Source organism: Alosa sapidissima, chromosome 7 (assembly GCF_018492685.1).
Source record: "Alosa sapidissima isolate fAloSap1 chromosome 7, fAloSap1.pri, whole genome shotgun sequence".
NCBI classification, from domain to species: Eukaryota; Metazoa; Chordata; class Actinopteri; order Clupeiformes; family Clupeidae; genus Alosa; species Alosa sapidissima.
Genome location: NC_055963.1, coordinates 34,888,736 through 34,916,227, shown reverse-complemented (window position 1 = coordinate 34,916,227; position 27,492 = coordinate 34,888,736). Strand labels below are relative to the sequence as shown.

Sequence of the window (27,492 nt, the reverse complement as noted above, 5' to 3'; positions counted from 1 at the left end):
ATTGGTAGCACAGTGATCTCACAATGACACTACCATCTAGGCCTACTACGTTGGAGACTATACAAAAACATGCACGTAATAATTTCAAAATAAAATACTGGATCATTTATTTACACAGCTTTATTGAAGTCCATTTACAAGATGTTTGGATCTGACGTTAGCCACCTAGCTAGCTGACATCAACATTACCTTCACAAAACATAAACTGTTCATGGAACAATTTATATCTACAATCCAATTCTGATGGTTTAGTAGAAGTATAGGCTACAGGATAATTTTGTTGCACTGCTTTATTGAAGTGCATTTACAAGCTGTTGTGTCTTATCTAGTATTATCCATCTAGTTATCTGGTATTAGCCATCTAGCTAGCTGACTGACTGGTGTCCTTCATATTTATATATAAATTGTTCATGGAATTGTTCATGGACTTGGAATTGTTCATGGAACAATTTATATCCCCGATCCAGTTTGGATCGTTTAGTTTTCGTGTGATGTACAATATCTGCCACCTGTGACAGATTAATATTTGGCAGATGCTGCAAATTCCTTGTAAACTTGTAGATAACTCCGATAACGTTAGTTTCTCCAGAAGACATTGTTAACCGGAAGTGAGTTTACGGCTTATCGATATTCAAAATGGCGACTTGTCAGCATAGACAGTAGCTTGTCAGCCTTTTGACAGCCAGTCAGTTGAAATATCGTTTCCATTCAGTCTGTGATCACGCCGCTGTTGTGCAATTACAAAACGTATTACGACTTTTAACGGTAGTTATAAAACTTAGCTAAACACTTGCAATGTATCGCCTAAATACTGAGGTTTACTAAAATGGTGGTGTTTAATTCAATGTATAATGTTTGGAAACTTTAGGAAGTGGACAAAGGAGAAACGTGTGTTAAACTCTCGTGTAGATTGTCCTACGGCAGTTACCGTAGAATTGTACTCTATCGGCTGTTGTACATTTGTCGTGCGGAAGGTTTTTGAATCGCCGTGCAAGTCCACGCTGTACTGCTTAATAACATCAATTATAAACCGTGTTGTTTACATTTAAGAGATAACTGGAACGTCTTAGATTTCATCATGAACGTTCAGCCATCAAATCCTAACAACCCAATTGTGTTTTTTGACGTCACAATCGGCGGGCAGGTAAGGAGTTTATGTTGTGGCAAACTAAAACGTTAAGATCTCAGCTAGCATATTACATCGAACTAGCATTGCTGGCTAATGTTGTTCCATAAATAAAGATAAAGATCTAGATAGACCTTTGTTGATAGAAAATGGAAATAAAAGTCAGTTAGCATGTGAGCGTCATCCATTATTCCAAGCAGCTTTGTCAGTAGTGATCGCACATCATGTGAGATGGTGTTATCGGGAATATCATGCTACTTTGTTGTCCAACCATATAACACATTCCAGTTCCAAGCTTACATTTGTTCGCACCAGATAGTATTCCCAGAGAAAATCCACAAAGGTTTCGTTTTTGTTTTGGGGTACAGGCTGCCCCTACTTTCCTCCCAGTTTTCGGAGGCTGGGCTGTTGAACTTTTCAACATTGATTGATGTGCAGCATTGAGTTCCAGCTTGTTGGCCCTGTCAGATTAATTTTAATTGTATGAAATTAACTTTTCCATATCATCTAACAGTTCCAGCTTTGTTAAATAAACTTTTATGTTAGGAAATGAACGTTTTCAGGCTTATTAGGACATTTTCCATATTATTTAAAGTTCAGCATGAACAGTTCCAACTTGTAGCCCTGTTCAGTTTCATGCAACTTCCATATTGTCCGCAGAAAGGGCAGATCTGCTGGCAATTTAAATGTCCCCAGCTGTAGAAAATACTCTCTCACTTGCGACTGTTACAGCAAGACATAGCAAGGTAGCGGTTTGCTAAATTGGCAATGTGAGGTGTGGTTTCATTGGTCCTCCGCCATTAGAGTGGGTTACAGTGCAGTGAAACACAGCCTACTGCTTTGTATGAGGTAACTTCTTCCTTCATCAGCTGCAAAACAGGCTTGATTCCCACCTGAGTCTTGAAGAGCTCACCAAACTTTTTAGGAGGAGATGAATCAGATGACTCTCCCTGGGGGATGAACTGGCTGCTGTTGTCCCTGTGGTGTCCTCATTCTTCCTTCATCAGCTGCAAAACAGGCTTGTTTCCCACCTGAGTCTTGAAGAGCTCACCAAACTTTTTAGGAGGAGATGACTCTCCCTGGGGGATGAACTGGCTGCTGTTGTCCCTGTGGTGTCCTCAAAATGAAACGACATTGTACTGTTGTACTACTGACACTGTAGCAGCAAATATTTCGAGGTTAAGACATTTTATGCACAAGAAAATGAATACAGTGCCTGTTACAATCTCTGTAATAAGGCCATCATAGATGTTTTCAGGCGTCATCCAGATGAGGAAGGGTCTTGAACCGTGGGTCAAGAGTTCTGCATTTGTGGAGGAAGTCATGACAAGCAGAGTACTGGTATCTGTCCTCCAGATTTTCTTTGAAGAAAATCTGGACTTGGGTTCCATAGAGTTGAGCACTGGGGTTTTCACAGGCAGGGTTGTGATACTGAACTGAGGGTGTGGCTTCAGAACTCATCAGTGTTATAGGATTCATGGACATGGATTTGGTCACATACATAGTGATACTGTTGTGAACATGTAGTGAAATGGTAGGCTAGTTAGCTGCTCAGATTTCCTGTGCAGAGTAGGCTAGTTAGCTGCTCAGATTTACTGTGCAGAGGTGTCGCCAGATATTTATAAGGATACAGAAGAAAGATTTAGAAAGAATTTAAGAAATAGATTGAGAGAGAAGGAGGTAAAAAGTGTTGTGAGGGTTTTTAGTGGTTTATGGACCTCAGTTACCATTCTCACATCCTGATCAGAAGTTGAGGTTATTTCCTTATTCCGTTAGCGCTGATGAGTACGCAGCTGCTTGTTGTTAAACGTACCTCTTAATTTTTAATGTTAAAGGTTTAAAGTAGTTAAACCTTTGAACTAGCCGATAGTCTGATTAGTTCGCCTGTCACCACTTGCCAGCTACTACAGCTGTTTCACTGTCCATGCCACCAAGGCGACGTTTGCTAGGGTGAAATCCATGAGATGTTTCACTGTGTGGAAACTTTCTGTAAAGCATTTCATAACTGGAGATCTATTGGTGCAATGTGGTGACTATTATGAGTGTGTTTTGGTATATTATGTATCTCTTGTTTGGTCTTAAAGTGAATGACTGACTCTACCTAGCACCTTCTTCAGCATGTGTTGAAAACCTGTGTTCTCAACACCGGAGTATGGTCATACATCTGCTGCGTTAAAACCCTCAATGGCATTTCTTATTGCTTTGGCCCATTTTGAATTCACATTGAAAGGCTGTTTAAATGACTAAGTGAGCATCATTTTTAATGCGCTGTTTTTTTTTCTCTCTTGCAGTAGTGGCAGTGATATTCACATTTGTGTGGTGCTGTCTCAAATGAGTCATCAAGTTTGAGTTGTTGCTAGCAACATACCCGATGACTGAACAATTTTGGCGCACTTCTTCCATCTTGTCTGCTTGTTTTTGTCCATTGTTGTACAACCCCAAAACAGAAGAAGTTGGGACGTTGTGTAAAATGTGAATAAAAACAGAATGTAATAATCTGCAAATCTCTTAAACTCATATTTTCTTGCAAAAAGGACACAGACAGCATATCAAATGTTGAAAATTGCAAATTTTAATATTTCATGGAAAATATATGTTAATTTTTAATTTGATACCAGCAACATGTTTTTAAAAAAAGTTGGGACAGGGATAACAAAATGCTGGAAAGGTGTGTAATGATAAAGAAAACAAAAGGAGGAATGTTTCTCAACTAATCAGGGTAACTGGCAACATGATTGGGTATGAAAAAGAGTATCCCAGAGAGGCAGGGTCTCTTAGAAGTAAAGATGTAGGGGCATTTATCACATCATGTGTAAACCTGTGTGCACAAATGATAACCCATTTTAATGCTTCTTAAGATGGGGAGTTCATCATCTACAGGACATAATATTATTAAAACATTCAAAGAATCCAGAGAAATCTTTGCAAACAAGGGAAGGAGCTGAAAAACACATTGGATGCTCGTGGTCTTTTGGACCTCAGATTGCACTGCATCAACACCAGACCTGTTTCCACACCTGTCATTGTATGGGCTCAGAACAAACTCTGATAACCATTGTTTATGTGCACAGTTTGATACTTAATTCAAAAACTGCAGCCAAAATTGTATTGAGACACGATACAGAAAATACCACCGTCTTATCTGGACCTGAGCTTGTTTAAATCTATCCAAGTATCCAACCTATCTAACTTGTTTTAGTGCTCAGTTCCAAACCCAACATCTATGACAATGTGGAGGAGCATTAGTGCCTACAGCATGGGCATCTTGCACATTTGGCAAAGCACAATCAATTTTGAAAGATGTAAGTTATACAGGTTTTGAGCAACATATACTGCCATCCAGGCAATATCTATTCCAGGGAAGACCTTGAATATTTCAGGAAAACAATGGCAAAATGAATTCTGTACATATTTAAATAGTATTTATCCATAGAGGAAGAGTCCATGTGCTAAAATGGCCTATCTGCAATCCAGATTTGTCAAGTTAGGTGCATAATGGAATGAAAAACATGACTAAGAATACCCCATACTGTTGAGCAACTGAAATCGTGTATTGGGGAGTAATGGGACAACATTTCACTCTCAAAACTCTAGCAACTGGTCTCCTCAGTTCCTAAACATTTACAGAATTCTGTTAAATGAAGAGAAGTGAAGTGAAGCAGTACAGTGGTAAACATGCTCCCGTCCCAACTTTTTTTGAAACATGTTGCTGGCATCAAATTCAAAATTAACATATATTTTCCATGAAATAGTCTTTTCATTTTCAACATTAGATATGTTGTCTATGTCCTTTTTGCTGCTAAATATGGGTTTACAAGATTTGTATATTATCAGATTTAGTTTTTATTTGCATTTTACACAACGTCCCAACTTTTTCTGCTAACCTCGACAACCCAACAGTATTCTAACAGTATTATATTGTAAAGGATTTCATCCCATCCCAAACACCTCATGTGTAGGCTACACTCTAGAGAACATTTGAAATAAGGCATCACTGGTGCTAAGCTGGTAAATCACCCATAGCACTGACTGTCTTTTTGTAGCATGAGCAGTGCAGAGCACTGCAAAGCCCTGCTTCGTGTCCTTACGTAGAAGTGCTTCTGTGCCTCCTTCACTAGATAGGTTGGTAGTGTTGGCAGTCCATGTGAGGTCCTGAGAGATGTGTGTGCAAATGATTTTGAAGTAGTTAGACACTAGTCTCCACTCAATTATATCTCCTCAAATATGTAGAAAAGCTGTCTCCTGAAGCAGATCATCAGCTCTTTTGTTTTGGTGGTTCTATCAATTGTAATGTTTTTACAGTATGTAAACACTAAAAATATATGGAAAAAAAATAATAGCAGAGATTTAACGACCTGAATGCCATGGGAGTGCATTGATTCACTGTTGGAGTTCTCAATGGTGGTGTTGGCCGTGGGGTCTCTATAACTTTATATTACATATTTATATTATTTTCAGACCTACAATGAACTCCTGATATTTTCCTGATACTAAACCATCATTTCCCAACCTTGGGGGTCGGGACCCCATGTGGGGTCGCCTAAAATTCCAATGGGGTTGGCTAAGATATTGGGTATCTTACAATTGACCAGTACATTACATAAATATATATATATATATATATAAAATAAGAAAATATAAAAAAAAAACCCATTAAGTTACTAATCAGATCCTTCATTACAATCTAGTTATGTAAAAATAAACGTAGACATCTGGCATGGGATCATCATGGGTAATAATGCTTGATCAACGTTCCAAACAAAGTAGCAAAACAACCAGGTGAAATAATTCAAACAAACAAATTAGCTTGCAAGGACATTCGGGGAAAATACTGCTCAGAACTGGATGTGAGACCAGAGCTGAAATCGCTCCCTCACTGAATGCCTCTCTGACTTAAAATTATGGATGCAAAACAATTTTCTCAAGCTCAACACAGACAAAACCGAAATTCTGCTGATTGGCCCTAAAAGCATCCTCACAAAATCTCCCCATCTCACTCTCAACATTGATGGCTCATCTGTCCACTCCACCCCTGTTGTTAAAAACCTTGGCATTCAGCTTGACTCCACCCTTAGCTTTGATCCTCATATCAAATCACTCACTAAGATTGCTTTTTTTCACCTCCGTAACATTGCACGCCTCTGACCCTTCCTCTCTGCTAGTGATGCACAGACTTTGGTTCACTCTTTCATTATGTCCCGTTTAGATTACTGCAACTCATTTTGGTCTCCCCACTAAAACCCTTCAAAGACTACAATATATTCAAAACTCTGCAGCTAGGCTCCTCACCCATACCAGACGATCAGCACACATCACCCCCATTCTCCATCAACTCCATTGGCTACCAGTTCCGTCCCGGATCAAATACAAAGTACTACTACTCACCTTCAAAGCCCTCCACAACCTTGCTCCCCCCTACATCTGCGACCTCCTGACCCCTTACACTCCTTCCCGCTCACTCAGATCCTCTGACCAGAACCTCTTGGCTATCCCCCGCTCCAGACTCTCCACCCTGGGTGGCAGGTCCTTCAGTGCCTTGGCCCCCGAACTCTGGAACTCCCTCCCCCAACCTCTTTGTGCCTGTCCTTCTCTTCCTTTCTTCAAAGCACATCTCAAGACCTTTCTGTTTAATGATCACTTCTCCTCCACACCCAACACATAGTTCCTACAGATAACTTGTCTTTGTTGTATTGTTTTGTTTGTTTGTGTATTTCCCTGCCTTTGTCTCTGTTGTATTATTTGTTTGTTTGTTATTGTGTTTCCCTGCCTTCCTACTATGTAAAGCGACCTTGGGTTTGAGAAAGGCGCTATATAAAATAAGCTTATTATTATTATTATTATTATTATTATTATTATTATTATTATAGCTGAAATGCGCTATCTCACAACATATTGTGAATGATTGGGGTTGCCAACATTTTGTGACATCAAAATAGGGTCACCTGAACAGTCAGGCTATATTAGATTAGATTAGATTAGATTCAACTTTATTGTCATTTAGCAGAGTACAGGTACAGAGCCAATGAAATGCTGTTGACATCCAACCAGAAGTGCAAAGAAGCATTAAGTGCCAAGTGCAGGTAGAGTATGGCTGTGCTGTGTAGACAATAGAGATTAATAATGTACAGTGTATAGTTGGATAAATACAGGTTTCCAGATGACATGTCTACAGAGATAAATGGAGTATATATGTTGAGTATAAATAGACGTTCTATATAACTAATATATATATATATACGTACGTACAGTATATTGCTCAGGTTTATGGGCAGGCTATGAAATATAAAATAAATATATGAGTGAACATGTCTGACTTTTCTAGGTGCCACACGGGTGAGGCAAAGTCCTTTTATGGTTATGGTTATGGTTATGGGATTTGGCAGACGCCTTTATCCAAAGCGACACACAAATGCAAAAACAACATAATATTTCAAATTTAACAGGGAACAGATTAGAATGTTGGTCAAACTATAATAAGGAGAATAGCAATAATAAACAGCAATGTCAATTCAATCAATAGCCTAATAAATTAATCAATGAATCAAATGAGGGAAAAAAGCAATAATAAACAATAATGTCCATTCAATCAATAATATAAAAACAATGACATGGTAAGACTACATTAAGGAAAATATCAATAATAAACAATAATGTCAAATTAATCAACAGCCTAATGGAAATAAAACAATATTATACAAACCATAACGCATAAGAAGCGCTTAAAGAACTAAGTGCATGTTGAACAGGAATGTATTTAACGACCCAAAACCCCGTCTTAAACGACCCAAAACTACCACAGGAACAGAGAGCACTGGGCAACTCATTCCACCAACATGGAACCACTGAGGAAAAGAGTCTTGAATTAGACCTGATGTTTATGACTGGTCGACACAACAGACGCTCATCAGAAGACCGCAGTGGGGGTTGGGGATGTAAGTCTTGATTATTGAATTAAAATAACTAGGAGCAGATCCAGTCAGTGTCCTATAGGCCAAAGTGAGAGCTTTAAATGTAATTCTGGCTACTATAGGGAGCCAATGGAGAGTAACTAGGATAGGAGTTACATGTGTCCTCTTTGGCTGATTGAAGACCAGGCGTGCTCCAGCATTCTGAATCAGCTGTAATGATCTTATTTCACAAGCGGGTAAGCCAGCTAATAGTGAAGTACAATAGTCCAGTTTGGAGATGACCATGGTCTGAACAAGAAGTTGTGTGGAATCTTGTGTCCGATAAGGTCTGATCTTCCTTTCTTTCAAAATTCCTTTTATTGGTTTTTGATTAACACAGACAAAGTACAACCTGATTATTTAAGAATTAACCCGCCCCTCCCAGGTTAACGCATGGGTGGATTTAATCATTGTGAGGGGCCTTGTTGCTGACATTTCTTTTCAAACTGAAAGTATGTAAATGTGAGGTCAATGCAGAATTGCCATTGACCTCATCTACTTACTACCCAAAGTATCTGCTACATGTATGGACCATCCCCCCAACACACAAACACCTCCCTTAAACTACTGCATGCACTGCAGTACTGAACTGTGTGCAGCGTGTGCTATGTCAGCTTGTGAGCTTCATGTCTCTGTGCTGTTTGAGATCTGTACCTTATTGCATGTAAAAGTTCTGAAGTTCAGGAGTTTAAAAAATGGCTTATGCTGTCATACAGGTGGTGACCGGCAGGTGTCACTACAGATTCTCTTTCCCTGTGACCCCTACTGGTGTGTCCTCCCCACCTCCTGAGCAGTAATGTAAAATACATAATAGAATAGGAAGCCAGACCTAGCTGCCATACAAACAGACGTTTGTTAGCCTAAAACAGAATAAGTTCCCAGTGTGTGAATAGGGCAGGATTACATTATTCAGTGTCAAGCTTTGTGTTTGCCTTTAGGCCTATATGATAATAAACCTTAAACACTGACTGATGGCAGTGTCATGTTTGTCTAACAGGGGTTGCCATAGTACCATGTTTGCATAATTTTCCATGTGAATTTTGAATGAGACTTCTCGTGCAGATGTATTTGCGTTTGTCCGTTTGTGCTTCACACACGCACACAGAAAATAAACATATGAGCTCTGCTCTCCCTTTTGTGCATGTTCTTGTCACTGTGATGATGAATGAATATAATATAATATAATATAATGTAAGTCACTGGTCAAGAAGGGAAACTGACAAGCAAGCACGTAATTCATAAACACAGTAGAATCAGCTGTGCCATCATCATTGGGTGTGTTTGTCATCAGATAGCAGCTTACAAGAACTGTTCTTCATACAGAAATGCATGCTGGACTTAACATAATACATGTTGGCATAGATCTGTAGATCTGATGGACATTCCTACCCTACAGATCTGATCTGTATGTAGATACACGTCATTGACGTCAAGTTAAGTCAGGTGTAGAAATCTGGGGTATTTCTGTATGTATTCTGATGTGTTCATCTGTGTTACTTTTGTGTGTAGTAGAGACGTGGAGAGGTACATGCCATTGTTTCACTCCCTAGTTCTAATCCTTAGGCGCCTGTGTGGCTGCACATAGGATTTACCATCAACAGGTCAGACTGCCATGTTCATGGCCGTAGTGATAGCATGGGCAGAATGAGATCACCTTGTTATTCTGTTTTCAGGGCTAATACTTTTCCTATTATTTTTGAGCTATGGCTGGTACCTTCCACGTTGGCATGATTTACGTTGATATGATTTTAGTATAACAGGCTTTGTCTCAGGTTTGGACTTTGAGACGGATCGAGGAAGCGACTCGGGGAGCATCTTATGCCAAGACGCTCAGCAGCAGCCCGCTTCTACTAACTACCACACCTGTTAGACTCTGTGCAGTTTTACTGTTTGAGACTTAGCCTGTGCTCGGTTAGTGAGTGTTGTACCATCTACAATAAATTCTTTTAATCACCGATCCTGATCCAGCCGTCAAGCTTTATTGACCATCTTCAGTACAGACATCAGAACTAAAACACAACGCAAAACGATCGTGAATCCAACACAGGTCAAGTTTATTTATATAGCGCATTTCACACACAGAGGTCATTCAATGTGCTTTACATAAACAAAACAAAAAACAAAGGCAAAAGTATTAAAAGTAATAAAAGACAATTTATTTCATACTATTTATATATTTACATTGACTGCATTATGTACTATTTATTTATTTACTATTTATTTTTTGAGGAGCAAAAAAACACAAGAAGTTTACTCGTATACCCGTACTTTATACCCTTGTAATAAAGATATCTTGAATCTTGAATTCATTAGAGTAGCATTACATACCATCCAGTATTTCATGATCATAGACCCAGAAATCCCAGATAGAAGAGAAACATGCCCCCCACTATGCGCACCCGCTAAACCTGTCCTCTGTCCTGTGCAGTGTGCAACCCCCAAACCCTTCCCCCTGTGTGTGAGATTGTGTGTGTTATGCTGTCCAGAGTATAGCTCAAAGCAGGAGCAGGGGCTTTAGTTTCCTCTCTGACGGAGTCTGCAGTTCCAGGGGCACTTTGTGCAATGGGCCGGGGCTGTTGCCGCGGTAACTGACGTAGCTAGGGATCCTCCAGTCACAGACGGCGTCCAGGTGATGGGTGCTGGTGCCCGTGTCCTGCCTTGCCCGCGCCCAGGAGGTGATGCCCGCCAGCAGGCTGTTGGCACAGCTCAGCCACAGCGTGTTGACGCTGACGTAGGAGGGCACTGACAGCTGTAGCAGCTGGCTGCTCAGGTGCAGTAGCAGGTATGGGCACCACGGCACGGCGAACAGTAGCACGCAGGTAACGTAGAGGGGCGGTCCCCGCTGGCACGGGGGCTGCCCCTCCATCTCAACAGACCAGATGGGCAGGTCGGCTTGGGTGAGGGGCGTTTTGCTGTTGGAGATGGGCACGTCGGCGTGGGTGAGGGGCGTTTTGCTGTGGGTGACCGCCAGGTCGCTGCGGGCCATGCCGACCGCCTCCCTTTCCACCGTCAGGCAGTGGATGAGGCGTGTCCAGCGTGGGACGTGGGGCAGGTGGAGCAGCAGTACGACGCCGACCACCATGAGCAGCACCAGGCAGAAGAGACTGACCTCCCACGCTACCCGCACCTCACACACCCGCGCCCACCCAACCTGCTGCGGCGGCCTCAGCTTCACCTCCAGCACTGACGGGTCAGTATGGCCTGCCGAGTACAGCCCGGCCAGAACCCACAGCACCAGCACTGCCCCGCCCTGACCCACGCTGCCCCCTAACTGGCGGGCTCCCCGCCGGTCCGCATAGGCGTAGTCCAGTGACCCCAGCGCCAGCATGGGCAGTGGCAAGAGCGCGTAGACGGCGGAGGCGTGAGCGAGCACGAGGGCCTGGTAACCTGGGTAACCTTGAGGGTCGCCCAGCAGCCGGTTAAAGGCCAGCGTGGTGGCCAGCAGGAAGTCGGCCAGGCAGAGCGACAGGAAGCAGAGGCCCATTAAGGAGCGTGTTGGCCGCTGGCTGCCGTAGCCGCACGCCAGCAGGACGCAGTTCAGCAGAACCTTGATCAGCAACAGGGACAGGAAGTCCGGCGTGTGCTCCTCCCAGTGCGCATCCCAGTCCGCCCTCTCCTGCAGGACGGCCAATATGCTGTGGTTGTCTAGCAACATGGCTGTTGGCTCGGCTCACTGGCACCACCTGGAGAAGTACAAGGGAACAGCAATAGTTGGGTCATTTTGGCACATTCCCGCGGTTTCGCGGCATACCTTTTTAAATACCCCTACTGTCCCCCTACCAGCTCCTCCAACCCCAGCACGAATAATAGATTAACCAAACGTGACGGCACAATGAATCCTTGCAATACTGGGTTGGAGGAGCTGGTAGGGAAACAGTTGGTAAGTGTTCTTAACAGTCTTCTGTAATAGTGTTGTCACGATACCAAAATTATGACTTCGATACGATACCTGCCATAAATATCACGATGCTCAATACTAAAACGGCGAAATCCTAAGATATCTGGAGAAGAAAGGACTCATACCTCCTCCAAGTGTATGGAGTCATTTGTGTTGAATTCGGTGCACTTTTGTAGTGTGCAGGTCAATTCTGGGTTCTAAACTTCCTACATAATTATTATTTTTTTTTATAGTCAGTAAAATAGTAGGCCTACTTTGTGTGATTAGGCTAAGTCCTTTATTGTTTGTTATAGTTTATTTACATTGTGTTGTGTTTTGGCAATAAAGTAGCTTTAAACAGCCAAACTAGGCTAGATCAAGGTCAGTGTTAAAATTACTGCATGCAAATCACTGAATGCTATGCAGAGAGGCCTAATCTTTAGGCCATCTGATGTACAGTATAGGCTACCCTAGGCCTTCCCGTGTTCATGGGATTTCTTTGACAGTTGCAAAGGGGAAAATGTGAGGATAGTCTTCTTTGCGCCCAGTGTACAAGTACGACGTTCCAACCACTCAGGTCTTCGTCAGATAGGCCTACACCATTACCTCTAGCAATATGTCTGTGTGCATTCCTACATTATGTCTATTTCTTTGATAACATGATTTGCTACCACGTACTGTAACAATAAGTCGCTATTATTATTAGGACTCAACACGCTTTGGTGGTATGCTGTGGGCTTTCATTAGCGGTCTACATGCCATGACAAATATTACCAGTAGTACTGACCGAACATGAAATAGATCGTTTACAAGTTATGGTAATGTTATTCTGGCGTGAACATTGCGCTTTCATCACGTTAGCACCCAATGATTACAGCTCGTTATGTCTCGTCAAAATTCATTGATGAAGGAAGGTTCGCTTTATCCCAGAGAACCATACTCGTTTCATTTAGGCTAGACTAAAACATAAGAGAAGAACTTGGCACTAACCATGTAGTCGTGTTTTCTATAGCATATTCGTTAACCTGTCGTTCTTTGAACTCTTTAAAAATGTTGGGATATGTCTGCGAGGTGTTTAGCCTAGTTCCATGCATAGCCTACTGCTTGTAAATGACTTTGAAACATATTTTACAAACGGGCCTCTGTGGATGGCAAAGTACTGTGTACTGTCGGCAAAGAACTATGTTGACGTTGGCTGCGCACACACTCACTCAGAGCTGCCTGCTTGACACGCCCACTTGCCTAGATGCGTGCAAGGAGCAGTGAGAGCAGCAGTTCACACAGACACAGAACTTTATTATTTTAATAAAGTATCGATTCTAAAAACGTCTGAAATCGTATCGTTTTTTGCGTGAAGGCATCGTGATACCTTTTTAGTATCGATACACCGTGCAACACTATTCTGTAATAAACTCTGGGTTCGCTAACTACGTTGTTGGTGCTTCGTTTTATGTGTAGGGTCCTTGAGCAAGCTACTGACGAGGGTTGGTGCTGTTCTGAACATTATTACTGGTTGAAAAATGCTATTTGGGAAGCGTTTTTCTCATGGCCCTTAGCTAATCCACTCTTTGTGATTTGGGGCTATAGCGTATACCAGAGCAAGCTCTGTAGTGGTTGACCAATGAAAAATACTGTCTCCACGGCTTATTTATACTCTACATTTATACTCTACTTATCTCTGTAGACATGTCTTCTGGAAAACCTGTATTTATCCAACTATACACTGTACATTATTAATCTCTATTGTCTACAAAACTGCATAGAATACCGTACTCTTGTACCTACGTAGCTACACTTGGTATTTAATGGTTACCTACACTTGGTATTTTACGGAGCCCCTAAGGGAACATGAGCAAAAAAAAATCTAAAGTTTAGTTTCATGTGCTCACGTGAAACTTTCATGTGCGCACATGAAACTTTTACGTGAGCATATGAAAGTTTCAGGTGAGCACATGAAACTAAACATTAGATTTTTTTTTGTTGCTCATGTCCCCTTAGGGGCTCCGTAGTATTTAATGCTTCTTTGCTTTCTTTTCTTCTGGTTGGATTGTCAACTGCATTTCATTAGCTCTGTACCTGCTAAATGAGTTGAGTTGAATCTAATCTAATCTATTAATGTAAGAATAAGATCAGAGTTGCATCCCCACAGTTAAACGACATGGGGAGAAGGACGACATGCAAAACAACGCTGTCTCGGAGAGCATAGACTGCATCAAAAAATGACCCAATCTTTTTTTACTTTTTTTTTACTACTTTTAAAGTTGGATGGGTTTTTCGGTCATGCTGCTCACTTTAGCCGTTTATGAATAAGTAAAACCTGCCGATTAAGCGAGTTTGTAAATTAAATACAATTATTTGATATTGCTGGACCACAAGTGTAATTCGGCTGCTATTAATCTACTGTACTGTTACCTGGCGGCAGTAGCGTGATAACATTGCAAACAGTTAAGCAGTCTGACAAGTCCGATGTAGTACTAGTTCAATATTTGGCAAATGACGTAACAGAAACTTAAGCACATTTTATGTTTGTATGCAAGATGTATTTAGAGATTGAAGTCTGTTACACCGCCTATGTAAATGGCCCTGTCGTATGAGACTACAGCCTCAGGATGGGCACAGAAGGACCTTCACATGCATTGGTTCAGGAGCACCTTACCTTTCAGAGACGACACCCCCAGCTCTCCTATGGGTCAGGGGTCAGACAGAGGGTCACAACGCCAGCGCTATACTGGTGGGCTGAAGCAGTTGTGTTGGAGATGGGCTGCAGTCTCTCTCCTCGAAGGCAAAATCACATCCAAGCAATGCTGCCTACAGAGAAATACAGAGAAAAACCCCAGTCAGTATATGATGTTGACAGATCAGAATGATTATGCAGGATCTGTGTGTGTGTTTAATTACACAGTGTTCTACAGATAACCAGCAAAATAATTGATATCCGTAGGTCTGTGCATACCAGTGAAGAGCCATCCGCAGAAACAAAGAGATTAGAAGTAAGAACATGTTTAGTCACCGTTGTCTGAATTTGACTTGCTTTTTAATGCTAAAAAATCTTTATTAAGATTATGTGACCTGCTCGTTTTTGTTGTCCAGACGCTTGATTAGTCCAGCCTGTGTTTGACTCCTAGAGTTTGCGAGTGTTGGGAGGCAACGTTAAAGGCAGCTTCTGTGGCAGTGTGGTGGTGACATACTTAAGCTCAAAGTTGTGTCCATATCGTTAGAGCTGTAAATCAGATATGAAGGCCATCAGTACAACGCAATCGACACCCCCACCCCAAACACACACACACACACACACACACACACACACACACACACACACACACCAAAGGGGTCAAAGAGTAAACATCATAATACACCATAATGGATGGAGGACTTTACCGTGACACAGGTCCAGCCACAAGTGTCTAGAGTACTGGTGAATCGACGACTGTCCTCCTGTGTGTGTGTGTGTGTGTAGGTGTGTAGGTAGGTCTGACTTAAAGCTTGTTGTGTGAGTACTGAGCTCCTCCCCTGTCCCCACGCCCCTTTACGGTCCACTTTGGTGTGTGGAGCTGCTTGGCCAGTTGCCTTCACCTTTTGAAAAGGAAGTAGACACAGATACACACACACACACACACACACACAACCACAGCCTGAGGTTTGGAGAAACGGGTTTAACAAGACGATCCGGGTTCAGGAATCCATTACATTCAGATGCAGAGGCAGACAATACAATATGCATATCAAAGCCTCAACAGGCCATGCAGGTCTGTAGGTGTAAATCTGCTTTGTTTTTTTTAGTGTGTCCTTGATTTGCGGTGTCTGTTAGCCTTCAGCATCAAGTCTTTACAGTATGAGAACAGTATGAGAACCTCTCTGCCGTATGGGTTTGTGTGGGGGTGTGTGTGTGTGGTAGTGCTGGGCGGTATGACCAAAAATGTATATCACGGTATTTTTCAAAATTCTTACGGTTTCACGGTATATGACGGTATTTTTTTACCATGCATAATCAGATGTTCACAGCATTTTCTACAGGTTGAGAGAGGAATTGACTAAGGATGGTCTATTTTACTGTCATGATGTAGAGAATAACTCTAGTTATATACAACACTAGTGGTAATGCAGGTTTGCATGGCCCCAGAAAATGATGCTGTTTACAAAGAGCCACTCATGATTCTAATGAAGAATCTAATCAGAATGCAAAGACAATTGCAGTCAAAATACAGAACTTTTACTGTGCAAATTTCACAAACATCTTGTATAAAACCAATACAAAAAGTAGTGCAACTTGCAATAATTATACTTTTTTGAAAATGATACAATTTAAAATAAAATCGGGGGTTCCATGTTCCATATGTGTTGTGCATGCATTACTTGAAAAGAACTAGCTCCAGTTATGTATGAACAGTGAAGGTAATGATCTCTTGTGAAAAACGTGAACTTGAAGAAGTGAAAATTGAACAATATGAACTATAAATATTGAACAACTTGAAGCTAAAGTGTGAACATGCTTAACAAAATATGGGAACAAAACATGGGAACTAAACGTGCATTACGAATATAATCAGTGTGAGCCCTGCTTGTTTCCCTGCAACAAGAAGCTTCCCTCTGGGGGTGATGGAAGACAGTGACACCCTCAGTGTGTTTGAAATGTCCAGTCGATTGCGCAATTTGGTCTTAGTTGCAGTCATTGCCGAAAACCCGGCCTCGCATAGATACGTGGTGGGAAACGTTTTCAGCGCTTTTACGGCTATCTCGGGATATTCTGCTTTGGTTTTGATCCAAAAACCCGCCAGAGAGGTTTCCTTATACACACTCTTAAGACCACCGTCATTTGCAATTTCGATCAACTGCTCTTCCTCCTGCGCTGACAAGTTAGGACTATTCGGGATATTGACAAATGGGTTGCGGACCCACTCATTGGTTTGCTGTGGATCTTTGGAGGATGGGAAGTAACGCTCAAACTCATTTGAAAGCGCAACAAGGTGATCGCGCACCAGCTGCGAGAGAAAGGGCCCTGCCTCAGTCTCTCCCAAAACCCCCACTACTGTTTGGAACATATCAAATACACCCTGGTCCACTCGTCGTCCCCACAAATCAAGCTTGCTTTAAATGCAGCGACTTTATCTGCCAGTTTAAAGACAGTCGTCATTCTCCCCTGGAGTGACAGGTTGAGGTCATTAAGCAACCCGAATATGTCACACAGGTAAGCGAGTTTTGACACCCAGTCCTCATCACTAAAATGTGCAGCTAACGGCGGCTCTCGCAACTCAAACACTCTGGCCAGTGACCTGCTAAAGATGCTTGTTTTTTGTTGCTCATTCTAGCAGTTTAGTTAACTTCGTGTGACACTACCGTTCGCCAAGAACTGATCAAGTGAAGTGAGCTGACCTGAGGCTGCGCAGCGCTGAAGGCAATATGTAAAAGTGTTGAAGGCAGGACAGACAGACGTAAGAAAATAGACCTTGCAAAATGCAAACATGCGTGCAATCAAACAACTGCATATAGACCTATGCCATGTATAAACGTGACATTATTGCGAATTAAATTTTTAGTTCGCATGCATTTTTTTTTAAACTCATGTCGTAGGCTACGGCCCGGTTAGGAATGTCCTGCGGCCCGGTGGTTGGGGACCGCTGGTTTACATGACGTTAGTGGTAGGCTAACGTTAACTTCATGTGGATGTGGATGTCTTGTTAGCCTGCCATGAGCTTCGGTTCGGTTCGCTAGGCAAAACATTAACAAAAAAGTTTGTTTTGGTGCACTGATGAAAGTCAGGATCATTTCTAACTAGCCAGCTAGTATTGCTCAGTGCATGTCTATAACATGCTTTACTTGCTACCTGGATAATTTCAGCGAATATTCTTAAGGTGAGATGAATGATCATTAAGCTTCACTGTGTGGGTTGCTAACTAACGACATCACCTACTAGCCAGCTAGTTACAGCTGTTGAACAATCTCAATAGAATTTTCGTGACGGTAAATCCCTTTCAATGCAGTATCCCTTAACGTTTTTCCTTAACTAAAGAAACAATTTAAGGTATTATTCTGTGCAACACCCTTAAATAAACCCCTTACCTAAGGAGAAATTAAGCCTTAAGGGTCATACTTCAGGGGAAAAACTTAAGGTGTTTTGTGTTTACCCTCGCAGTGGCACCACCATGCGTGCGTGTGAAAAAAGTAGCGTTCCAAACGTTGTGTAATCAAATATGGCGGTATATTAAAAATTCATATCATAACGAAAATATACACCGGTATACGGTGTGAACCAGTATACCGCCCAGCACTAGTGTGTGGTCACATAAAGACACGCACATATAAACACACACACCCACATAAAGACGCACACACCGCAGTGTTTCTTCTACATTTATTTTAGCATGGCGGCCCACCATGGTTTAAATTAATACCGCCACGGTATCAGAATCAGGGCAGATGCACAATGTTGCAGTTGCTTTTTAAATAATCCTGCCGACGTATCCTCCCCTGCTGGCTGCCGCTCACATTGAACAATAAGTAGCCTTGGGTGGGACAGGTATACCATTCCACTTTTCAGGGTAAGGCCATTCGTACTATCTGAAACCAAATCAGACCCTAATGGGCGTTTTGTTGTTGTGGTTGGTAAACTCTACAGTCTGCCTGTGACATTAGCTTGTGTTTATGCCCCAAATTGGGATGATTCTAAATTTATGAGTAACTTCCTGTCAAGTATACCGTACTTAGACACTCATCAACTTATACTAGCTGGTGATTGTCTGTGTAATTAACCCCTTATTCGATAGATCTTCCACTCGCATAGTTGCTAGATCAAAAATGGCAGAATGCATAGAGGACTTTTTACAATGTTGTGCAATGTCTGACCCATGGAGATACCTTTACCCCACAAAGAAAGAATTTTCTTTTTTTTGACCTGTGCACCACACCTATTCACGCATAGATTATTTCTTCATACATAAAACCCTACTGCCTCTGGTAAATGCCTGTGACTACAATAGTATAGTGATATCTGACCATGCCCCTGTTACATTAGTTTTGACTCTCCCCATCCATAGACCTAATAGATTCAGATGGAGGCTCAATTCACTTCTTTTGTCCGACGAGTCATTTATTGCCTGTGTTAATACTTACATAGACATATTCTTAGAAACCAATTCAAATGATGAGACCTCCCCTTCATTGCTTTGGGAGACCCTTAAGGCCTACCTGAGGGGGATGATTATCTCCCTCAATGGCAGTATCCACAAAGCGCGAATGGCCAGACAAACAAAACTTTCTAAACTTATCTCTGAGGTGGACAAAGTGTATGCTACTGCCCCAACCCCAGAGCTTTATAAACAACGTATGTTACACCAGGCTGAGTTTGATATGCTTTCAACTGGACAGGCTGAACGGGCTATGTTAAAATCTAGACATATGTCCTATGAATATGGAGAGAAACCCAGCAGAGGCCTTGCTTACAGTCTGAGACATACTTCCATTAGTCATGTCATCGATCAAATTGAATCTGAGTCAGGATTATTATCAGACCCAACAGACATCAATACACAGTTTTGTGATTTTTACTCTAATTTGTATACATCTGAGCCTCCCACTGATCCGAGTCTAATGGATACTTTTTTTAAGGACCTAGATATCCCTACTGTGGATGAAAAGTTAAGTAAATCTTTGGATAGCCCTATCTCCTTGGAAGAAATAAACAAAGCTATCGCATGCATGCAGAGTGGGAAATGTCCAGGCCCTGATGGCTTTCCTACAGAATTTTACAAGAAGTGTTCAGCAAAATTAGCCCCCTTACTCAAAGCTGTGTTTGATGATAGTCTGGATTCTCAATGTCTTCCACCAACTTTACACCAGGCATCAATATCCCTTCTTCTTAAGAAAGGCAAGGACCCCCACAATTGTTCCTCCCAATAAGTCTTCTTAATGTAGATGTGAAGATATTGGCTAAAGTGCTGGCTCTCCGTCTTGAATCGGTTGTGCCCACCATTGTGTCATCAGACCAAAGTGGATTTATAAAAAATAGACATTTATTTTTTAATGTCAGGCGTGTATTCAATATCCTTTATACGTCGTCCACCTCTCAGCACCAAGAAACACTTTTAGCTTTGGACGCTGAGAAAGCTTTTGATCGTGTCGAGTGGAATTATTTGTTTTATGGTCTTAAGCGGTTTGGTTTTGGAGAAACTTTCATTTCTTGGGTCAAACTGTTGTACACTTCACCTCTAGCTTCCATCAGAACTAATGACACTTATTCACCATACTTTCCTCTTCAGCGCGGGACTAGACAGGGTTGTCCACTCTCTCCTCTGCTTTTTGCACTGGTAATGGAGCCCCTTGCAGCCACCATTAGGCAGTGTACAGATATCAAAGGGATTTTCAGAGCAAATCAGGAACACAAAATGTCATTGTATGCTGATGATGTCCTTCTCTATATATCTGACCCTCTTGTATCTATTCCGCATATCATCACTATCCTTAAAGACTTTGGCAGTTTCTCAGGGTACAAGCTCAATCTTGGAAAAAGCGAGCTCTTACCAATTACTACAGCTGCCACTCAGACCTCACTTCATTCACTACCTTTCAAAGTGACTAATAATAGATTTAATTACCTTGGTGTGTGTGTTACAAAGTCCCACTCTCAGCTTCTGAAGGCCAATTTTACCCCACTCCTAGAGCGTACCAAACAGGATCTTGCACGTTGGTCCACTATGCCCTTGTCTTTGGCTGGGCGAATCAGTATAATTAAAATGAATATCCTTCCGAAATTCTTATTTTTGTTTCAGTGCATCCCATATTTCCTTACAAAAACTTTCTTTACAAAGCTTGATAGTCTTATTTCATCTTTTATTTGGAATAACAAAACACCTAGGATCAGGAAATTGTTTCTACAAAGACCTAAAATACAGGGCGGGATGGCTCTACCAAATTTTCAAATCTATTACTGGGCTGCTAATATCAAAAGCTTATTGTGCTGGCGGTGGGATATATCACCCCTGGATTTGCCTGGCTGGTTACAAATTGAGTCTAATTCTTGTCCAATCTCACTTTCAGCTCTTTTGTGTTCATCTGTTCCCCTGCCTTCACCCCAGACCTGTTAGAACCCAGTAGTTCTTCACTCCTTAAAAATCTGGTCTCAGTTCCGAAAACATTATGGGCTAGTTTCTATGTCAGTTTATTCTCCTATTACAGGCAACCACTTATTCCCAGCCTCTTTAGATAATACTTTTACGAGGTGGCTTAAAAACGGTGTTTTAAATATCAAAATGCTATATAAGGATGGTGTTTTAAATATCTATATAAGGATGGTGTTTTAAATATCAAGATGCTATATAAGGACGGTGTTTTAAATATCAAGATGCTATATAAGGATGGTGTTTTAAATATCAAGATGCTATATAAGGACGGTGTTTTAAATATCAAGATGCTATATAAGGATGGTGTTCTCATGTCATGCTATATAAGGATGGTGTTCTCATGTCATGCTATATAAGGATGGTGTTCTCATGCTATATAAGGATGGTGTTCTCATGTCATTCGATCAGGTTAGACAGGAGTTTTCCTTACCAACTAGTAACTTTTTCAGATACCTACAAGTGAGACATTTTATACAGAATCACCTCACTCAATTTCCCTCACTCCCACCAAAATCTAGACTTGATTCAATCCTTGAAACCCCACCTGAGGCAAAGGGGACAGTGTCAAGGTTATATACAGTGATATTTGAAATGGAGGGTTCCTCACTGTCAATAATAAAAGAAAACTGGGAAAAGGATATGGATGCCAACATAACTGAAAATTAATGGTCTGCCATCATTCAAAGAATTCACTCTTCCTCCATTTGTGCAAGGCATAGTCTTATTCAGTTTACGATTGTACATAGGCTTCATATGTCCAAGGTTAAACTATCTAAAATATTTCCAGGGGTTGACCCTATTTGTGACAGATGTAAGCAGGCGCCTGCCACTCTATACCACATGTTTTGGTCATGTTCTAGTTTAACAGCTTTTTGGTCCTCAATATTTGAAGTATACTCAGCGATTTCAGGTTTAACTGTTGACCCCTGTCCTTTCTTTGGACCTTTTGGCGTTCCATCAGAGGACTTTCCTTTTCAAAAGTCACAACTAAACTGTATAGCCTACTCCTCCCTCTTAGGCGACTCATTCTTTTAAATTGGAAGAATAACAAACCCCCTTCCTTTGGCAGATGGATCTGTGATGTCATGTTTTTCCTTAAGATAGAAAAAATCAGATACACACTGAATGGATCAATGGGGAAATTTGATGTAGTATGGCAACCTTTTATCTCACATGTGGAACAACTTACATGCACCCTGGCTCTGAATAGCGGTTGTACAAGATGACTTTGTAACTACTATGTGGACTTTTTTTTGTGTAATGTATGTTTTTTTTTTTTTTATATATATTTTAATTATTATTTATTTATGTGTTTGTTTGTTTTTGGAGTTTTTGTGTTTACTGTCTTTGTGTATTTGTCTGAAACCACAATAAAAATACATTGACCTAACAATAAGTAGCCTAAAACTAGTCAGAGGTTATGGCCCATCCAGTTTCACTTCACATATTATATAGTGTATTGATGTAGCCTATTTAAAACATTAACTTTCTTCTCAGTGTTTCCTCTTCATTTAGCGGTGCCACTGCTTCAGAATTAGGGGAGACGCACAGTATTGTCCGGACGCATAGTAGGCTAAATGCCCTCCGCTGGCTGCAGAGAATTGTAGTTTAACAATAAACAGCAATGCTAATCCGAGGTACCTGTCTAGTTTTATTCCATAAATATATTGTTTTATAGACGTTAGTGGAATGTGGATGGCCTGCCGCCACTGTTAAAAAAATCTAGAGGAAACACTGCACACCACACACACGCAGTGCACATGCACACATGTAAAGACACACACACCGCACATGCACACACGCACACACACACATAAAGACACCAACACACACAGTACACATGCATGCACATGCACTCACACAGGCACACGTACCACACACGCAGTGCACATGCACACACGTAAAGACACACACACCACACATGCATGCACATGCACACGTACCACACACACAGTGCACATGCACACATGCACGTACATACACACACACCCCATTACCCTCACACACACACTCACAAGCTAACACACTAGGGGGGCATGGTTCACAAAACCCACAGTTCGGTTCGTATTACGGTTTTAAGGTCACTGTTTTCGTTTCTGTACGGTTATTTTTCCTTTTAAATCATTAACACTTCAGAAATACCAGCATATGATGTATAGCTTAATTATCCACAATTTAGGCTACAGTATTAGTATAGTTATATAATGTACAGTGCAAACGGAAAGTATTCAGACCCTTTCAAGTTTTCCACAATTTATTATATTTCAGACTCATCTTGAAATGGATTCAATTCGTGTTTTTTCTCATTAATCTACACATAATACTCCAACACTCCACAAAAAAACAGGTGTTTAGAGTGTTTTGTAAATTTATAAAAAATAAAAGTCTGAAATATTCCATTTACATAAGTATTCAGACCCTTTGTTATGACACTCGTCAAAGGCTCGTTTACTCACCGCAACATAAAGGGAGACGGACAACAAAGTTCCAATTTATAATTTATTAAGATTAAGCAACAATAGTAATACCAAACATAATGTGTCTAGGGGAAGATGAGTGTTGGCGTGTGTGTATGTATGAATGCAATGTCAGCATCAGTATGTAAGATGACTAAATGGTAGACAAACGAAGACAGAAAGATTAGAGAGAGAGGAGAGAAAGCGTCAGTGCCAGTGCAGAGAGAAAGTCAAAATGGTGCCTGCAAGAGAGAAGAAAAGTGCCTAAGGGGAAGAGAGGAGAACTCCTTATATATAACCACACCCTGATGCAGGTGTACACAATTCCTAATTGACCTAATCAGGCCCTACCTGCCCGTGCACTGACAAGGAGAGGCCCGAAGGGGCGGGGGTCGTGACACTCTTGCAATTGAGCTCTGGTGCATCCTACTTCTATCAATTGTCCTTGAGATGCTTCTTCAACTTGATTAGAGTCCATCTGCGCCTAAATTAATTCATTGGCCATTATTAGGACAGGCAGACATCTCTTTATATAAGGTCTCACAGTTGATGGTGTATGTCAGAGTGAAAACCAAGCCACAAGGTCAAGACAATTGTCCGTAGACCTGCGAGACAGGGTTGTGTGAAGACACAGATCTGTGGCCTGCCTACGTACTTCCGGTCGATTTCTTCTCCCTACAGTACTCCGCCTGGAATAGGTTGATTCGCGGTCGTTTACTTCGGCAGTTGGGCAGCCGACCAACCAGCGAACAGAGGGCGTCCCTGAGAGCGATTACGTACCCAGGCATCGTGTTTCAATTACTACGTCCCCGCCCCTGAAGCAGATCGCTTGGAATACATCAACGTAGGGAGCGAAAAGGGCTTATACTTATGAAATCTTTGAGCAAATGTGAATAATATCAAAGGTCAAAATCACGTGAACCTGATGAAGCAACTTGCGAAACGCGTTGTTCACGCCAAATAAAGTCAGCAAAATATACCCTCCAGTGTGCGATGTATACTACTCTTTTGACTTTTCCAAATGTGAATAATAGTTTAGCCTATTATCAGGAGTGTCACGAACGAAGTCACAGTGGAGTAGGATGTTATATCGTCAGCTAAACTTTAGTCATAGATTTTGTCACTTGAAATAGGCTACGAACGTACCCAAGTCAAACTGTAGTTTAGTAGGCTACATGGTCGCGTCAAAATCGCTATTTTGCAAACACTAAGAAGGCTCGACATAACTTGAAACTTTGATCGAAGCATCATCAATGTCTCTACATATGAACTCGAGCATTAAGAACATTGTTCGTGTACACATAGTTTACTAAAAAGAAAGATTTTGGACAACTCGCTCCTTGCAAGATGGCAGCGAGCAGAAAAAACAAGTGAGTTGTTCTTTTAGTAAACTCTCCGTACACCAACAATGTTCTCAATGCTCGAGTTCATGTGTAGAGACACTGATGATACTTCGATCAAAGTCGTTGTGTCGAGCCTTCATAGTGTTTGAAAAATAGCGATTTTGACGCGATTGTATCAAAAAAGTAGTAGCCCTATAGGAATCCCATTCAAAAGGTCATTTCACCCGAAAACGACAACGCAACAAGCTTAAAAGTGGCGCTTTGGCCATACTTATGCATTTATATGAAAGTTTGACTTGGGTACATTCACAAAACACTATATGATGCATTTTGGCGAGAGTTACGCAGATGAAACGTGTGATTGTTTGCTGATAAGGTGCACCCATGCTTGTTATGGGCGTGCTGCAGTGAAACTTCTCTCTATGACGAAACGCCGGTTGTTAGTGATTGGTTCAAAGGAACTCCAATGATTTTAAATCAAAGATTGTTAAGGCGGAGCAAGATATTTCATCAGGAGCCACTTCCGGGAACCCAGATCCCACGAGGGGGGGGGGGGGGGGGGGGGGTCATAATCCCCCTTTATGCAGAGCAGAGGCAGCGACTGCTCCATTGAAGTCTATGGGCATAGCTCAGAATTTTACCACATATGCTAAGGTCTTGGTTCTATAGAGTTAGGAATGTGAATTTCGGGCACGTTTTCATGATCCTCAAACCCTTCTGAACCTTTCAGGTACATTTTTAGCATTTTTGAGCATTCCAGTCTGGAGAAAATCGACTTTATATCAGGTGTGTGCCGGTTATTTATGGCGCTGCTGTTGGCCGGTTGCAATGTACGCTCATCAATACGTCATCGACACGCCTCTTTATGCAGACAGGATTTGATCCCCATTTCGCGCCCATAGACAAGAACTACGACGAAGTATCTTGCTCCGCCTTAACAATATTTGTTTAAATCTCAAACTGTGCCCTCCCACCTGGGAATAAACTGCCACTCTCGGAAAACTTCCGGTTTCTGAACTGGTTGCAGTTCCTTCTGTGGTTCCACATGAGGGCGCTCGTCCACGAGTGCAGAATGAATGGAGATCTATGGAGCTGTACCCCTCAAAATCCACTTTTCTCGGGATATATTTTTTTTCAAGAAATTTGAATATTGTATTCGAAAGGGGAGACAAAGAAATACTCTTGGTTGAGTATTATATTTTTTAAAGTCACTTAATTGTTCTAAAAAGCCTTTCAAACGTGTTGATGACGTCATTCATTAGCACAATGCTAGTGTGTTATTGGCAACAACGACCCAACCTGTAAGAAATCAAAAGGACATGTACTCGTTCATTCAATTTTTGACCTATAACCCATGTTGAAGTTATACAAACTACAATCAAATCTGAGATTTGTCAACGACAATCAGGTGAAAGAGACAAATTTAGCCTTCTAGCTCCATTGACTCCCATTCATTTTGCACTCATGGCGATTGCCCCCAGTGGAACTCTGGTGGAACTGCAACCAAAATTCGGTACAATGGGACTTAATACGGAGTGGCCAGGCTCTCCGTAGACGGGATCTGATCTAGGCCAGACTCTCTGCGAAGTCAGGCTAACAGATATGGGCAAGGATACAAAAAAAATTCTGCAGCATTGAAAGTGCCCAAGAGCACGGTAGCCTCCATTATTCTCAACTGGAAAAGTTTGGAACAACTAATAGTCTTCCTAGATTTGGCTGCTCAGCCAAACTGAGTAATCCGGGACAAAGGGCTTTGGTCAGACAGGTAACCAAGGATCGAATGGTCACTATGAATGAGATCTAGAGTTCCTTTGAGAAGATGAGAGAAGTATTTGTGTGAAGGCGTGCCATTGTAGGAGGGGCTGCTAGTCTCCTATTCCCCTTAATTATTGCAAATAGACTTGGTTGTGATTTCCAAACAGGTTTTGTGAGGGCTATTTTGTTAATATTTGGGAGACTGCAAGTACGGGGCTTAGACCGCACAGCCTAAGCTGCTGAAGTGCTGCGAGTGTGCAGCTAATGAACTTAAGAAACAATACATTCAAGCTTGCGATATTCAGACCGGCACATCCTCCCGAAGCTCCCGATTAGCCACTCCGGGTCTGTACTAGAATAATTAATAAGCTACGTGTGGCACAATGCTTGCACATCACAGTCGCAGTTCTATCTACTGTTTTAGAACTCCAAAATGTTTGCACACACCACACCAGGCTGCATTCGTTATCGCTCCCACTTGCCATTTCTACACGTGATCCGCAGCACTCCACACCTCCGCTTTCACGCAAAAGGGGGAACAAACACACATATGGGCATGAGGCTACATTACGCATGCCTTGAACCGTCAAAACTGTATGATGCACACATGCTCCGCAACCGAGGCAAGCAAACATTTTTTCATGAACCTTGCCACCCCTAGAGCACACACACACACAAAAGCAAACACATGCACACATGCAGTTTAGGGAATGGAGTAGGAGATGGAGACAAATTGACAAGCGTGATTTATTTTTGCGGAGACAATGTGCAGGACTGAGCAGCGGTCCTATTTTGTACCAGAAAACTCACAAAGGTTTTAAAAAAAAAAGAAAAAGTCTGACAAATATGGGTTTTGTTAGGTGAAAAAGGGATTG

The 27,492-nt window shown here is 41.6% G+C and overlaps 2 protein-coding genes and 2 long non-coding RNA genes across 4 annotated transcripts in view; 2 read left to right on the top strand and 2 right to left on the bottom strand.

Annotated features, from left to right (window-relative positions):
- Positions 1-216: 216 nt before the first annotated feature.
- On the bottom strand, positions 217-12,006 carry LOC121713432. The gene is made up of 3 exons (XR_006032821.1): positions 11,854-12,006; positions 7,441-7,444; positions 217-227 (listed from the first exon to the last, which is right to left on the bottom strand). It is a non-coding gene; the product is annotated as an uncharacterized LOC121713432 (long non-coding RNA).
- The window catches only part of ppih (peptidylprolyl isomerase H (cyclophilin H)), an 83,689-nt gene continuing 57,102 nt past the window's right edge, over positions 906-27,492 (top strand). The window contains exon 1 of the mRNA XM_042098012.1: positions 906-1,144. Coding sequence (XP_041953946.1) covers positions 1,079-1,144 — 66 coding nt within the window. The 5' untranslated portion in view covers positions 906-1,078. The remainder of the gene's footprint in view (positions 1,145-27,492) is intronic.
- LOC121713433 lies at positions 9,753-10,036 on the top strand. The gene is made up of 2 exons (XR_006032822.1): positions 9,753-9,783; positions 9,860-10,036. It is a non-coding gene; the product is annotated as an uncharacterized LOC121713433 (long non-coding RNA).
- Positions 10,270-15,443, bottom strand: si:dkeyp-100a1.6. Its single transcript, XM_042098011.1, has 4 exons — positions 15,329-15,443; positions 15,020-15,170; positions 14,607-14,758; positions 10,270-11,756 (listed from the first exon to the last, which is right to left on the bottom strand). The coding sequence occupies exon 4, from the start codon at positions 11,726-11,728 to the stop codon at positions 10,568-10,570; it is 1,161 nt and encodes a 386-aa protein (XP_041953945.1). The 5' UTR covers positions 11,729-11,756; positions 14,607-14,758; positions 15,020-15,170; positions 15,329-15,443; the 3' UTR covers positions 10,270-10,567.